Raw genomic sequence first — 16,463 nt, 5'->3', positions numbered from 1 at the left:
GAGCGAGCGTCTGAGTGAGTGAGCGAGCGAGCGAGCGTCTGAGTGAGTGAGTGAGCGAGCGTCTGAGTGAGTGAGTGAGCGAGCGTCTGAGTGAGTGAGTGAGTGAGTGAGTGAGTGAGCGTCTGAGTGAGCGAGCGTCTGAGTGAGCGTCTGAGTGAGTGAGTGAGTGAGCGTCTGAGTGAGCGAACGTCTGAGTGAGCGAGCGTCTGAGTGAGCGTCTGAGTGAGTGAGTGAGTGAGTGAGTGAGCGTCTGAGTGAGCGAGCGTCTGAGTGAGTGAGTGAGTGAGTGAGCGAGCGTCTGAGTGAGCGAGCGTCTGAGTGAGCGAGCGTCTGAGTGAGCGAGCGTCTGAGCGAGCGAGCGTCTGAGTGAGTGAGCGAGCGAGCGTCTGAGTGAGTGAGCGAGCGAGCGTCTGAGTGAGTGAGCGAGCGAGCGTCTGAGTGAGTGAGCGAGCGAGCGTCTGAGTGAGTGAGCGAGCGAGCGTCTGAGTGAGGGAGCGAGCGAGCGTCTGAGTGAGGGAGCGAGCGAGCGTCTGAGTGAGGGAGCGAGCGAGCGTCTGAGTGAGGGAGCGAGCGAGCGTCTGAGTGAGGGAGCGAGCGAGCGTCTGAGTGAGGGAGCGAGCGAGCGTCTGAGTGAGGGAGCGAGCGAGCGTCTGAGTGAGGGAGCGAGCGAGCGTCTGAGTGATGGAGCGAGCGAGCGTCTGAGTGAGGGAGCGAGCGAGCGTCTGAGTGAGGGAGCGAGCGAGCGTCTGAGTGAGGGAGCGAGCGAGCGTCTGAGTGAGGGAGCGAGCGAGCGTGCGTCTGAGTGAGGGAGCGAGCGAGCGTGCGTCTGAGTGAGGGAGCGAGCGAGCGTGCGTCTGAGTGAGGGAGCGAGCGTGCGTCTGAGTGAGGGAGCGAGCGAGCGTCTGAGTGAGGGAGCGAGCGAGCGTCTGAGTGAGGGAGCGAGCGAGCGTCTGAGTGAGGGAGCGAGCGAGCGTCTGAGTGAGGGAGCGAGCGAGCGTCTGAGTGAGTGAGTGAGTGAGTGAGCGAGCGAGCGTCTGAGTGAGGGAGCGAGCGAGCGTCTGAGTGAGGGAGCGAGCGAGCGTCTGAGTGAGTGAGTGAGTGAGTGAGTGAGTGAGCGAGCGAGCGTCTGAGTGAGCGAGCGTCTGAGTGAGCGTCTGAGTGAGTGAGTGAGTGAGTGAGTGAGCGAGCGTCTGAGTGAGCGAGCGTCTGAGTGAGCGAGCGTCTGAGTGAGCGAGCGTCTGAGTGAGCGAGCGTCTGAGTGAGGGATCGAGCGTCTGAGTGAGTGAGTGAGTGAGCGAGCGTCTGAGTGAGCGAGCGTCTGAGTGAGCGAGCGTCTGAGTGAGCGAGCGTCTGAGTGAGCGAGCGTCTGAGTGAGCGAGCGTCTGAGTGAGCGAGCGTCTGAGTGAGCGAGCGTCTGAGTGAGCGAGCGTCTGAGTGAGCGAGCGTCTGAGTGAGTGAGCGAGCGAGCGTCTGAGTGAGTGAGTGAGTGAGTGAGTGAGTGAGCGAGCGTCTGAGTGAGCGAACGTCTGAGTGAGCGAGCGTCTGAGTGAGGGAGCGAGCGTCTGAGTGAGTGAGTGAGTGAGTGAGTGAGCGAGCGTCTGAGTGAGCGAACGTCTGAGTGAGCGAACGTCTGAGTGAGCGTGTGAGTGAGTGAGTGAGTGAGTGAGTGAGTGAGTGAGTGAGCGAGCGTCTGAGTGAGCGAGCGTCTGAGTGAGCGAGCGTCTGAGTGAGCGAGCGTCTGAGTGAGCGAGCGTCTGAGTGAGCGTCTGAGTGAGTGAGTGAGTGAGTGAGTGAGTGAGTGAGCGTCTGAGTGAGCGAGCGTCTGAGTGAGCGTCTGAGTGAGCGAGCGTCTGAGTGAGCGAGCGTCTGAGTGAGCGAACGTCTGAGTGAGCGAGCGTCTGAGTGAGCGTCTGAGTGAGTGAGTGAGTGAGTGAGTGAGTGAGTGAGTGAGCGTCTGAGTGAGCGAGCGTCTGAGTGAGCGAACGTCTGAGTGAGCGAGCGTCTGAGTGAGTGAGTGAGTGAGTGAGTGAGCGTCTGAGTGAGCGAGCGTCTGAGTGAGCGTCTGAGTGAGCGAGCGTCTGAGTGAGCGAGCGTCTGAGTGAGCGAGCGTCTGAGTGAGCGAGCGTCTGAGTGAGCGAGCGTCTGAGTGAGCGAGCGTCTGAGTGAGCGAGCGTCTGAGTGAGCGAGTGAGCGAGCGTCTGAGTGAGTGAGTGAGCGAGCGAGCGTCTGAGTGAGTGAGTGAGCGAGCGAGCGTCTGAGTGAGTGAGTGAGCGAGCGAGCGTCTGAGTGAGTGAGTGAGCGAGCGAGCGTCTGAGTGAGTGAGTGAGCGAGCGAGCGAGCGTCTGAGTGAGTGAGTGAGCGAGCGTCTGAGTGAGTGAGTGAGTGAGTGAGTGAGCGTCTGAGTGAGCGAGCGTCTGAGTGAGCGTCTGAGTGAGTGAGTGAGTGAGCGTCTGAGTGAGCGAGCGTCTGAGTGAGCGTCTGAGTGAGTGAGTGAGTGAGTGAGTGAGCGTCTGAGTGAGCGAGCGTCTGAGTGAGCGTCTGAGTGAGTGAGTGAGCGTCTGAGTGAGTGAGCGAGCGTCTGAGTGAGCGAGCGTCTGAGTGAGCGAGCGTCTGAGTGAGCGAGCGTCTGAGTGAGCGAGCGTCTGAGTGAGCGAGCGTCTGAGTGAGCGAGCGTCTGAGTGAGTGAGTGAGCGAGCGTCTGAGTGAGTGAGTGAGCGAGCGTCTGAGTGAGTGAGTGAGCGAGCGTCTGAGTGAGTGAGTGAGCGAGCGAGCGTCTGAGTGAGTGAGTGAGTGAGCGAGCGAGCGTCTGAGTGAGTGAGTGAGCGAGCGTCTGAGTGAGTGAGTGAGCGAGCGTCTGAGTGAGTGAGTGAGCGAGCGTCTGAGTGAGTGAGTGAGCGAGCGTCTGAGTGAGTGAGCGAGCGAGCGAGCGTCTGAGTGAGTGAGTGAGCGAGCGAGCGTCTGAGTGAGTGAGTGAGCGAGCGTCTGAGTGAGTGAGTGAGCGAGCGTCTGAGTGAGTGAGCGAGCGTCTGAGTGAGTGAGTGAGCGAGCGAGCGTCTGAGTGAGTGAGCGAGCGAGCGTCTGAGTGAGTGAGGGAGCGAGCGTCTGAGTGAGTGAGGGAGCGAGCGTCTGAGTGAGTGAGCGAGCGAGCGTCTGAGTGAGGGAGCGAGCGAGCGTCTGAGTGAGGGAGCGAGCGAGCGTCTGAGTGAGGGAGCGAGCGAGCGTCTGAGTGAGGGAGCGAGCGAGCGTCTGAGTGAGGGAGCGAGCGAGCGTCTGAGTGAGGGAGCGAGCGAGCGTCTGAGTGAGGGAGCGTCTGAGTGAGTGAGTGAGCGTCTGAGTGAGTGAGTGAGCGTCTGAGTGAGTGAGTGAGCGTCTGAGTGAGTGAGTGAGCGTCTGAGTGAGCGAGCGTCTGAGTGAGTGAGTGAGTGTCTGAGTGAGTGAGTGAGCGTCTGAGTGAGTGAGTGAGTGTCTGAGTGAGTGAGTGAGTGTCTGAGTGAGTGAGTGAGTGAGTGTCTGAGTGAGTGAGTGAGTGAGTGTCTGAGTGAGTGAGCGTCTGAGTGAGTGAGTGAGTGTCTGAGTGAGTGAGTGAGCGTCTGAGTGAGTGAGTGAGTGTCTGAGTGAGTGAGTGAGCGTCTGAGTGAGTGAGTGAGCGTCTGAGTGAGTGAGTGAGCGTCTGAGTGAGTGAGTGAGTGAGCGTCTGAGTGAGTGAGTGAGCGTCTGAGTGAGTGAGCGAGCGTCTGAGTGAGCGAGCGTCTGAGTGAGTGAGTGTCTGAGTGAGTGAGCGAGCGTCTGAGTGAGTGTCTGAGTGAGTGAGTGAGTGAGTGAGTGAGTGAGTGTCTGATTGAGCGTCTGAGTGAGTGAGTGAGTGAGTGAGTGAGTGAGTGTCTGAGTGAGTGAGTGTCTGAGTGAGTGAGTGAGTGAGTGAGTGAGTGTCTGAGTGAGTGAGTGAGTGAGTGTCTGAGTGAGTGAGTGAGCGTGTGTCTGAGTGAGTGAGTGAGCGTCTGAGTGAGTGAGTGAGTGAGTGAGTGTCTGAGTGAGTGAGTGAGCGTCTGAGTGAGTGAGTGTCTGAGTGAGTGAGTGAGTGTCTGAGTGAGTGAGTGAGTGTCTGAGTGAGTGAGTGAGCGTCTGAGTGAGTGAGTGAGCATCTGAGTGAGTGAGTGTCTGAGTGAGTGAGTGAGTGTCTGAGTGAGTGAGTGAGTGAGTGTCTGAGTGAGTGAGTGAGCGTCTGAGTGAGTGAGCGAGTGAGTGAGTGTCTGAGTGAGTGAGTGAGTGTCTGAGTGAGTGAGTGAGCGTCTGAGTGAGTGAGTGAGCGTCTGAGTGAGTGAGTGAGTGAGTGAGTGTCTGAGTGAGTGAGTGAGTGTCTGAGTGAGTGAGTGAGTGTCTGAGTGAGTGAGTGAGTGTCTGAGTGAGTGAGTGTCTGAGTGAGTGAGTGTCTGAGTGAGTGAGTGAGCGTCTGAGTGAGTGAGTGAGTGAGCGAGCGTCTGAGTGAGTGAGTGTCTGAGTGAGTGAGCGAGCGTCTGAGTGAGTGTCTGAGTGAGTGAGTGTCTGAGTGAGTGAGCGTCTGATGAGTGAGTTAGCGTCTGATTGAGCGTCTGAGTGAGTGAGTGAGTGTCTGAGTGAGTGAGCGAGCGTCTGAGTGAGTGAGCGAGCGTCTGAGTGAGTGAGCGAGCGTCTGAGTGAGTGAGCGAGCGTCTGAGTGAGTGAGCGAGCGTCTGAGTGAGTGAGCGAGTGTCTGAGTGAGTGAGTGAGTGTCTGAGTGAGTGAGTGAGCGTCTGAGTGAGTGAGCGTCTGATGAGTGAGTGAGTGTCTGAGTGAGTGAGTGAGTGTCTGAGTGAGTGAGCGAGCGTCTGAGTGAGCGAGCGTCTGAGTGAGTGAGTGTCTGAGTGAGTGAGTGAGTGTCTGAGTGAGTGAGTGAGCGTCTGAGTGAGTGAGTGAGTGTCTGAGTGAGTGAGTGAGTGAGTGTCTGAGTGAGTGAGTGAGTGAGTGTCTGAGTGAGTGAGTGAGTGAGTGTCTGAGTGAGTGAGTGAGTGAGTGTCTGAGTGAGTGAGTGAGTGAGTGTCTGAGTGAGTGAGTGAGTGAGTGAGTGAGTGTCTGAGTGAGTGAGCGTCTGAGTGAGTGAGTGAGCGTCTGAGTGAGTGAGTGAGCGTCTGAGTGAGTGAGTGAGCGTCTGAGTGAGTGAGTGAGTGAGCGTCTGAGTGAGTGAGTGAGCGTCTGAGTGAGTGAGCGAGCGTCTGAGTGAGTGAGTGTCTGAGTGAGTGAGCGAGCGTCTGAGTGAGTGTCTGAGTGAGTGAGTGAGTGAGTGAGTGAGTGAGTGAGTGAGTGAGTGAGTGAGTGAGTGAGTGAGCGAGCGTCTGAGTGAGTGTCTGAGTGAGTGAGTGAGTGAGTGAGTGAGTGAGTGAGTGAGTGAGTGAGTGAGTGTCTGATTGAGCGTCTGAGTGAGTGAGTGAGTGAGTGAGTGAGTGTCTGAGTGAGTGAGTGTCTGAGTGAGTGAGTGAGTGAGTGAGTGTCTGAGTGAGTGAGTGAGTGAGCGTGTGTCTGAGTGAGTGAGTGAGCGTCTGAGTGAGTGAGTGAGTGAGTGAGTGTCTGAGTGAGTGAGTGAGCGTCTGAGTGAGTGAGTGTCTGAGTGAGTGAGTGAGTGTCTGAGTGAGTGAGTGAGTGTCTGAGTGAGTGAGTGAGCGTCTGAGTGAGTGAGTGAGCGTCTGAGTGAGTGAGTGTCTGAGTGAGTGAGTGAGTGTCTGAGTGAGTGAGTGAGTGAGTGTCTGAGTGAGTGAGTGAGTGAGCGTCTGAGTGAGTGAGTGAGCGAGTGAGTGAGTGTCTGAGTGAGTGAGTGAGTGTCTGAGTGAGTGAGTGAGCGTCTGAGTGAGTGAGTGAGTGAGTGAGTGAGTGAGTGAGTGTCTGAGTGAGTGAGTGAGCGTCTGAGTGAGTGAGTGAGTGAGTGAGTGTCTGAGTGAGTGAGTGAGTGTCTGAGTGAGTGAGTGAGTGTCTGAGTGAGTGAGTGAGTGTCTGAGTGAGTGAGTGTCTGAGTGAGTGAGTGAGCGTCTGAGTGAGTGAGTGAGCGAGCGTCTGAGTGAGTGAGTGTCTGAGTGAGTGAGCGAGCGTCTGAGTGAGTGTCTGAGTGAGTGAGTGTCTGAGTGAGTGAGCGTCTGATGAGTGAGTTAGCGTCTGATTGAGCGTCTGAGTGAGTGAGTGAGCGTCTGAGTGAGTGAGTGAGCGAGCGTCTGAGTGAGTGAGTGTCTGAGTGAGTGAGCGAGCGTCTGAGTGAGTGTCTGAGTGAGTGAGTGTCTGAGTGAGTGAGCGTCTGATGAGTGAGTTAGCGTCTGATTGAGCGTCTGAGTGAGTGAGTGAGTGTCTGAGTGAGTGAGCGAGCGTCTGAGTGAGTGAGCGAGCGTCTGAGTGAGTGAGCGAGCGTCTGAGTGAGTGAGTGAGCGTCTGAGTGAGTGAGTGAGCGTCTGAGTGAGTGAGTGAGCGTCTGAGTGAGTGAGCGTCTGATGAGTGAGTGAGTGTCTGAGTGAGTGAGTGAGTGTCTGAGTGAGTGAGTGTCTGAGTGAGTGAGTGAGCGTCTGATTGAGCGTCTGAGTGAGTGTCTGAGTGAGTGAGTGAGTGAGTGTCTGAGTGAGTGTCTGAGTGAGTGAGTGAGTGTCTGAGTGAGCGAGCGTCTGAGTGAGTGAGTGAGTGAGTGTCTGAGTGAGTGAGCGAGCGTCTGAGTGAGTGTCTGAGTGAGTGAGCGTCTGAGTGAGTGAGCGAGCGTCTGAGTGAGCGAGCGTCTGAGTGAGTGAGCGAGCGTCTGAGTGAGTGAGTGAGTGTCTGAGTGAGTGAGTGAGTGAGTGTCTGAGTGAGTGAGTGAGCGTCTGAGTGAGTGAGTGTCTGAGTGAGTGAGCGAGCGTCTGAGTGAGTGTCTGAGTGAGTGAGCGTCTGAGTGAGTGAGCGAGCGTCTGAGTGAGTGAGCGAGCGTCTGAGTGAGTGAGCGAGCGTCTGAGTGAGTGAGTGAGTGTCTGAGTGAGTGAGTGAGTGTCTGAGTGAGTGAGTGAGCGTCTGAGTGAGCGAGCGTCTGAGTGAGTGAGTGTCTGAGTGAGTGAGCGAGCGTCTGAGTGAGTGTCTGAGTGAGTGAGCGTCTGAGTGAGTGAGCGAGCGAGTGTCTGAGTGAGTGAGTGAGCGTCTGAGTGAGCGAGCGTCTGAGTGAGTGAGTGTCTGATTGAGCGTCTGAGTGAGTGTCTGAGTGAGTGAGTGTCTGAGTGAGTGAGTGTCTGAGTGAGTGAGTGAGTGTCTGAGTGAGTGAGTGAGTGAGTGTCTGAGTGAGTGAGTGAGCGTCTGAGTGAGCGAGCGTCTGAGTGAGTGAGTGTCTGAGTGAGTGAGTGAGTGTCTGAGTGAGTGAGTGTCTGAGTGAGTGAGTGAGTGAGTGAGCGTCTGAGTGAGCGAGCGTCTGAGTGAGTGAGTGTCTGAGTGAGCGAGCGTCTGAGTGAGTGAGTGTCTGAGTGAGTGAGTGAGCGTCTGATTGAGCGTCTGAGTGAGTGAGTGTCTGATTGAGCGTCTGAGTGAGTGTCTGAGTGAGTGAGTGTCTGAGTGAGTGAGTGAGTGTCTGAGTGAGTGAGCGAGCGTCTGAGTGAGTGAGCGAGCGTCTGAGTGAGTGAGTGAGTGTCTGAGTGAGTGAGTGAGTGTCTGAGTGAGTGAGTGAGTGAGTGAGTGAGTGTCTGAGTGAGTGAGCGAGCGTCTGAGTGAGTGAGTGAGTGTCTGAGTGAGTGAGTGAGCGTCTGATTGAGCGTCTGAGTGAGTGTCTGAGTGAGTGTCTGATTGAGCGTCTGAGTGAGTGTCTGAGTGAGTGAGTGTCTGAGTGAGTGAGTGTCTGAGTGAGTGAGTGAGTGTCTGAGTGAGTGAGCGAGCGTCTGAGTGAGTGAGCGAGCGTCTGAGTGAGTGAGTGAGCGTCTGATTGAGCGTCTGAGTGAGTGTCTGAGTGAGTGAGTGAGTGAGTGAGTGAGTGAGTGAGTGAGTGAGTGTCTGAGTGAGTGAGCGAGCGTCTGAGTGAGTGAGTGAGCGTCTGATTGAGCGTCTGAGTGAGTGTCTGAGTGAGTGAGTGTCTGAGTGAGTGAGTGTCTGAGTGAGTGAGTGAGTGTCTGAGTGAGTGAGCGAGCGTCTGAGTGAGTGAGCGAGCGTCTGAGTGAGCGAGCGTCTGAGTGAGCGAGCGTCTGAGTGAGCGAGCGAGCGTCTGAGTGAGCGAGCGTCTGAGTGAGCGAGCGTCTGAGTGAGCGAGCGTCTGAGTGAGTGAGCGAGCGTCTGAGTGAGTGAGCGAGCGTCTGAGTGAGTGAGTGAGCGTCTGAGTGAGTGTCTGAGTGAGTGAGCAAGCGAGCGAGTGAGTGAGCGAGCGTCTGATATTAATAAAACACCTCGGCAAATTATATTTGAATGGATTGTTACTGCAGCTTTCATAGACACCAGTATGTATTTTACAAACTATAAGTGTATTGTTTTGCTAGTACTTATGTAAATTTTAATGTGTGAATCCTAAAATAAACATGCATTTAAAAACACTGAATAGTTGTGAAATGACAAGCTTTGAGCGCAGCCATAGAGAAAAAGCACAGTTGTGAGAAGTCACTGAACTTCTGCTCCGTATCGCCCCCTAGTGGTCAGCCGCTGCAGAGCCGAAATCAAAACTGCTCATGAGATAAAAATATTTAGTGTAAAATGATAATTTATTTTAATTTTATTTTAAATGATAATTAATTAATTTATTATGAGAAACATTTTTAACATTCTCCGGCATTAGAATGAACACGTTAACTTGCATGTTGTGGCATTACTGTCGGGTCCAGATCTTACAATAAAAAGCATGTACCGAAATTGCAACTGATTTACCAAAGAATCCACAGTGAATGAACCGAACAAACAAATAAAAGACTTTCACGTGTTTGAAAATAAATAAGCACATTCCCAATATCAGGATGCTTTGGAAGTTAATGTTATTTCTAGTCCAGTGATCCTGACTCTCTCTCCTCTCTCATCTCACTAACGAGCCGGTGGGCGGGGCCAAAGATGTGATGATGTAGAAGTGGGCGTCGATCTGATGCTGCAGAGGCGTCTCTAGTCGCACCATTATTACCTCATAATGTCATCAAATCCGGATGGAGTCGTTTTCTGAGCTTGATTTCAATAAAAGCTGTTTTTGGTCTAATTAGGAAGTTTTCAGTTCTGAAACTAGATGTTTGTACAGTGCAATAACCTCTTACATGTCAAAAGATAAAGGAAAAATACATACATAAATTCACGACACATTTAAGGCGAGACACGGCAGGCAAAAACATTGTTTTTTTTCACTAGTCAATTTTGAGATTTTTGGATATTTGTCTTCAATAACATGTCTTCTTTCAGACTTGTGGTGAAAAAAAGTCCGAAACACACATTTAGGTCTTTATTTTACACACTTTGTCTGTTTGCGTCTGTAGATTTCTCATAAATTCAACAAAAGTTGGCGTTGTAAATCCTCCCGCTGCTCCGCGATCGCGGTCTGCTCTCTGTCATCACACACACCGCTGGAATGCTCTCTCTCTCCTGTACAATCCTGTCGGATCCAAATATGGTCATTTCCTTTTTATCAGCAACCAATCGTGAAAGTAAAAGGGCTGAATGCGCAATCTCATTGGCTGATGATAAATCTTTAAAGCCCGTTTTCTCAAAATGACTTTTCTCTCATACTCAAGAGTCCGAAATCTCCACTTCAGTAGCACTGATATACACCAACCTTTCCAGTAGAGCTGAAACAACTAATCGATTTAATCGATTAAAATCGATTATTAAAATAGTTGTCAACTAATTTAGTCATCGATTAGTTGCTAAATAACTTTTATTTGCCGTAAGCGGCTCATTTCGTGCATATTTTAAATCTGCGGTGACCAAAGTGTGGCAGTAATGGTCCACCGGAGGTTTTACTCAGCCAGTACAGCAGGAGAAGTAGCGAATAGCCAATAGCTGGCCTCGTTTTATGTCACGTGCTTCCCGCACAGCGTCTCTGCAGCATTCAGCGAGATGGCAGCTCGAGAAAGAAAAAGAAAAAAGCGGAAGATGAAACTAATCGAACGAAGCAGCATTCGGCAGTTTAGGACAGGTGTCACCAACCCTGCTCCTGGAGGGCTACTGTCCTGCAGACTTTAGGTCCAACCCTGTTCCAACACACCTGCCTGTAATTATCAAGCAACCCTGAACAGCTTGATTAGCTGGTCCAGGTGTGTTTGATTGGGGTTGGAGCTGAAATCTGCAGGACTGTAGCCCTCCAGGAGCAGGGTTGGTGACACCTGGTTTAGGATATCGCACAAGAATTGTCAACAAAGAAAACATTTCATCACTGGAGAGTTTTTTTTTCCGACACCATCGTATCAATTGATTTTGATTAATATGCGCGAGGGAGAGAGAGAGAGCAAGACAGCGCTCGGGTGAGTGCGCGCGCGGCCGGGGCTCTCTGTTAAACTGACAGGACTTGTCACAAGCAAATGATACACTTTAACTCTATGATGGTTAAACTCTGCAATTCATTATTTTTACTCAGAACTAATGTTTTGGTAGGAACGAAAGTTTACCATAAATTTACCAAAAAAAGCTACTTTCAACTTTCTGATTGATTTCACAGCATAAGCTATAAAGCTGTTTCCCAGGTATAAGCTGTGTGTTTACAGGAAAAAATAAAATAAAATGCAATTTACTGCAACTGTATTCTTTATTCTTATTCTTCGTGAAAATATGTTCTGCAAGATTCCTTAATAAGCTTTGTTCGGGATGTTAAACTACTTTAGGAGCCCTAAGGACTGCCATGGTGAAAACATTATTTGAAATCTCCCTGTGAAATCTGCTAGAGTACGTATGGGTCAGTGTTTTGATTGCAGAAGAGTTCGACAAAGGATTACTAACACATAATAAAACACAACTCCAGGTATGTTTTTGATGAGGATATGACAATGCAAAATGGTTAAAATCTCTAAAAAGTCTATGTTGAATGATAAAGACCCTTTGTTAATAATTTACTTGGGGAAAAAATGGCTAAAACTAAAATATAAGTACATAAACCGATTAATCGTAAAAATAATCGTCCGATTAATCGATTATCAAAATAATCGTTAGTTGCAGCCCTACTTTCCAGTCTTGCACCTAGTTATGTTATGAAGACATTTACAGAGGGATTTGTAAATTTATTATTCCTAGCCTGATTTATATAACATTTTATTCCAAAAAACATGGCGAAAATCAATTAAGGCTATTGACAGTATAATCGGATGTACAGGATAACAAAAGTACATATCCATAAATCCCTCGGTAATTTTTCCCCATCTAATATGTGAACACAATGAAAACAATTTTTTGAACCTGGCTTTATCCAATGCTCAGATTTCGTTTTTTAAAATACATGCAAATTAGCGCACATTTAATTAGATAATGCCTAATTTGCATATTTAAACATTAAATTACAGAAAACTTGTAATACATTTTTTTCTCATCTTAATGTAGGTAATCAACTGGGAAAGTTTCATGGTGACATCTGCTAGTTAAAAAGTTCCCCCTATTCACCTGTAGTGCCTCGCCTCACACACTCCCTGGCCGTGTGTATAGTCATCGTTTTCAGGATCAACCGCCTGATCATCATGACAATGCAGAAACACACAAAGGGGAGTTTAATCCAATGCGGATTGTGTAAAAACAAACATTGAAATCACTGATCGACAGTGTTGAGTTTCACAAGACAGTCTTAGGCAACAGAATCTGATGCAAGTTCCAGCCACCCGACTCATCCAACACTGTGGACTTCATCCCTCGTTCTGTGTCCTGGACCGGTACAGCGCCGCTCTGTCAGACTGGACTCGACTGGACACAATGGCCAACCAGTGCTGTTCAGGAGTCAGTTCAACAGCGCTCAGAACGCTAGAGGGAAATGCTGGTATAGTCAGTTTTTAAACTGAAGTCCGTACTTTTGACTACACTACACTGGACTACACTACACTGGACTACACTACACTACACTGGACTACACTACACTACACTGGACTACACTACACTACACTACACTACACTACACTACACTACACTACACTACACTGGACTACACTACACTACACTACACTACACTGGACTACACTACACTGGACTACACTACACTGGACTACACTACACTACACTACACTACACTACACACTACACTACACTACACTACACTGGACTACACTACACTGGACTACACTACACTACACTGGACTACACTACACTGGACTACACTACACTACACTACACTACACTACACTACACTACACTACACTACACTACACTACACTACACTACACTACACTACACTACACTACACTACACTACACTACACTACACTACACTGGACTACACTACACTACACTGGACTACACTACACTACACTACACTACACTACACTACACTACACTACACTACACTACACTACACTACACTGGACTACACTACACTGGACTACACTACACTGGACTACACTACACTACACTGGACTACACTACACTGGACTACACTACACTACACTACACTACACTACACTACACTACACTACACTACACTACACTACACTGGACTACACTACACTACACTACACTACACTACACTACACTGGACTACACTACACTGGACTACACTACACTGGACTACACTACACTACACTACACTACACTACACACTACACTACACTACACTACACTACACTACACTACACTACACTACACTACACTACACTACACTACACTACACTACACTACACTGGACTACACTACACTGGACTACACTACACTACACTACACTACACTACACTACACTACACTACACTACACTACACTACACTACACTACACTGGACTACACTACACTGGACTACACTACACTACACTGGACTACACTACACTGGACTACACTACACACTACACTACACTACACTACACTACACTACACTACACTACACTACACTACACTACACTACACTGGACTACACTACACTACACTACACTACACTGGACTACACTACACTGGACTACACTACACTGGACTACACTACACTACACTACACACTACACTACACACTACACTACACTACACTACACTACACTACACTACACTACACTACACTACACTACACTACACTACACTGGACTGGACTGGACTGGACTGGACTGGGGCCATAAACATAGCCATTATGTTAAGACCGTGTCTTAAGAACTAGTATGAGCAACTAGTTAGGGGTAATCAGTCTTACTCTTCGGTACTGTACTGTCAGAGAGCAACTCACAAAGTCTGCCTGTCAACAGTGTTTACATGTGAAAAATGTCCAAATAAAACGTCTGTACAACAAACAGTATGTGTGAGTGAAAATGAGGCTTTACATCAGTATTCGTGGGGTTTTGTGTCATTAAAAAGTTAAACATTTTATTATAAGATTAAATATTTTGCTGTTTTAACCACTTTATAATTTTGTTTTAAATCAAAAATATAAAGGCAGCCAAACCAATAAATATGAATTAAGCCGCTCACGCTTACACGTAAAATTATTAATATTAATAAAGCTTGGGTAATTCGTCGGGTGACTAGCGCTCATTACTAAGCTCTGCCTCTCGGCCAATCAGGTTGGCCGTCTCCGACTGCTTAATATTCATAAGCTGAGGCGTGTCCGCCAGCACTTCCGGGTCTCCGACACCACACCAGTATTTTTCCGACCCAGTCGGTTTGGTTTACATTAAACCAATTACCGGGAGGAATGACATGTTTTACACAGATCTGACTAACTGGTTCCTAATTACTCATGCATTATTATCAATCAGTTCCGCCAACTAAATACAATAGTCTGGAAAAACTGCAGCAAAATTGCGAAAGCGCCAGTTCCTCAATGCAGATTAACTTTAGCAATCATTAACCAAACAACGACCGAACTTTTTTCTTGGGAGGAAAATGAAGAGAACGACATTGCAATTTTCTGTGAACAGACGATCGTGGATTAGAGTGTTGATTAGTTCTGTCTGTCAACAGGTCCGAGGATTAACTTAATGAAGTAACGCACGAGCAGAAGTAAACTCACTCCAGATTAATTAACGGAAGGCATTTACCGTTGAAGTCTCCGGTGTCTGCGACGACCACCGTGTATTTCTTGATCTGATCGAGCGCAGACTCCATCTTTCTCCGTTTATCCGGTGACACAGACATGATGATCGAGAAACACCACCGAGAGCTTTTATACCGGCGCCGAACACACACACTCACACACACAGACTCAGCTGCTGGCGACAGCGCATGCGCAGGAGAGCAGGGGCACGAGCCTGCGGGGGGGCGGGGCCACGGCACATGACGCCATTGCGTAAGAACCAACGATCGCAGGATTGAGTCACACTCCTCATTTCAAACATGTATTTTGCAAGATCACAGTGACACACATCAGGATATTTTGAGCCTTAAATTTATATATAAATGCACTCATTAATACTGTTTTATTTGATTGTTCAAATACTCTCAGAAACACTCTCAAATAAATTCCCTTCAAATTTATACATATAATATGCATACAATCATCAACACTGTCTGTACTTTTGTGCTTATGTACTATAATTTATAATTATATTCTAATACATTCATTTTATTTTTGAGAACTGTGTGATTCTATCTCTGTTTTCATTTCATAACCAGCATTCATTGCTGTTTTGGGGGGATTTGATTAATAAAATGACCTCTACGAAGAGCACTGCGGACTCTACGGTCTAAGCCCAGTTCTTCATTAGGAGTAGAAGCTCTGGCAGCAGAGATGTGGACTGGGGGACTGACGGGATCAGGACTGGGAGCCGGGCGTTGGGTTCGGCTCACAGGGAATGTTCTGGAAAGGTTCTCTCAAAGTTACGTTCAAACGTTCTTCCAGTAACGTTTATAGAACAATTCGTTCAAAGTTATCTGGTCTTTAATAATGATAAGTGTTTTAGCCTTTAGGTAAATATGATTGTTATTTTTATTTCTTATGCATATGTTGTTATTATTTTATAATTATTTTACTTTTTTTTCCTATATGAAGCACTTTGAATTACGGATTCGGATTTGGATTCGGACAGCCGTTGCATCGCCTCGTTATTGCAGTGCATTGTGGGATAGAATGAGTGCACTCAATAACGCTATGGTTTCGGACACCACTACAAATGGCTGTTCCCTCAATAGTGCCCTATTTTAGGGAAGAAGAAGAAGAAGAAGATGATGATGATGATGATGATGATGATGATAAGAGTGCTCCCGGAGTGGCCACCAGAGGGAGACATCGACACTCTTGCTGAGATGAGTTTGGCTAAAGAAGAGTTTGAATCCCGCTCTGAAACAGCGGCTATTAAGGCAAACATCATTTCAGGCTCCTCTAATCGCCAATTTAAGTAAGTTTATAAGAATGTTATGTTGTTAATAAACAGTGAAAAGTTTACTAGAATATCGTGTTGACACCACTGATCTATAATATATAAAAATGTCTATATATAGGCCTATAAGTGATTTATAATATAGGTCTAAGGTCTATAATAAATATCAGTGGTCGACATATGTTATTTTACACTTCAACAAAATTAGATTAAGGATATAATAGAACTTACATAATAAATTGTATTTTGAAAGAAATGTTGGTGTTTCTTCTCCCCTGTTATGCCCCTTTTTTATCATCGATCATTTATTTGTCTATTTCAGAAAAATAATACTATTATATAGAAGCATAAATATACTTTTATAAAATAGTTTTTTTTTTCATGAAAGTCTGTATTTAAAGTATAGTATAGCTACATTTTGAACTGTGAAATGCCAGCCTTGTTGCCTTTGACCAGCAGATGGCGCTAGTGTTTCAGTGAATCATGTTTCAAAGCGATTATTTCAATCGTTTGTCAGATTGAGAAAGCCTCATCACTGATATAAATTAGATCCATCATCTCATTAGGGACACACTAGATGTTCTACACACACTAAACACTAATCATTGTTGCACACACTAAACTAACTCATCTGCTCTATAGGAACACCAAGCTTCAACACTCACAACAACCTCATTTCAAGTCACTTTAGTAATGACATTGATATCCAAGTTGTTATTATTATTGCAGAAAGGGTTAGAAGACTGAGAGAGAAAAAAACATAGAGTCCACACAGAACATAAACACAGAGTCTCAGTTAGGAATAACATTTCAGCATTCCTGGGATGCCTGATGGGTGTCCCTCCCTAACCCTGACCAGAGAACAGGGAATACACTCCACATGCTCTTTAGACTCAGGAGAGAACACACACATGAGGACGAACAACACCTTCTGAAGCAACTACTGAGGTGAGTGAGAGAAAACTTCATGCCAATTACTATATGTGCCATTTATAGAAATCAGAGCATGAGTTTCTAGAGCAACTAAAACAAAGACACAGAACTGGACAAATGAGCTGGGTTAGAACACTATACTGGAAATATAGACACA

General features: G+C 48.0%; 2 protein-coding genes across 4 annotated transcripts in view; one reads left to right on the top strand and one right to left on the bottom strand.

Moving 5' to 3' along the window:
* taldo1 (transaldolase 1) overlaps nt 1-14,332 on the bottom strand; it is a 37,630-nt gene extending 23,298 nt beyond the window's left edge. For 2 of the 3 annotated variants that reach the window (XM_079873412.1, XM_079873411.1), the window contains exon 1: nt 14,096-14,292. In XM_079873412.1, coding sequence (XP_079729538.1) covers nt 14,096-14,192 — 97 coding nt within the window. In that variant the 5' untranslated portion in view covers nt 14,193-14,292. Of the gene's footprint in view, nt 1-14,095 lie in introns of all 3 variants that reach the window. The other variant, XM_079873410.1, reaches the window with a different exon arrangement.
* A 1,812-nt stretch (nt 14,333-16,144) lies between these two features.
* Nucleotides 16,145-16,463, top strand: part of tspan4a (tetraspanin 4a) — a 60,230-nt gene continuing 59,911 nt past the window's right edge. Inside the window, exon 1 of the mRNA XM_079875134.1 lies at nt 16,145-16,321. The gene's annotated coding sequence lies outside the window, so the exon portion shown is untranslated. The remainder of the gene's footprint in view (nt 16,322-16,463) is intronic.

This window comes from Squalius cephalus (genome assembly GCF_949319135.1).
Source record: "Squalius cephalus genome assembly, chromosome: 6".
Lineage (NCBI taxonomy): Eukaryota > Metazoa > Chordata > Actinopteri > Cypriniformes > Leuciscidae > Squalius > Squalius cephalus.
The sequence above is the reverse complement of the archived record's forward strand: the minus strand, read 5'-3'. Positions and strand labels throughout refer to the sequence as shown.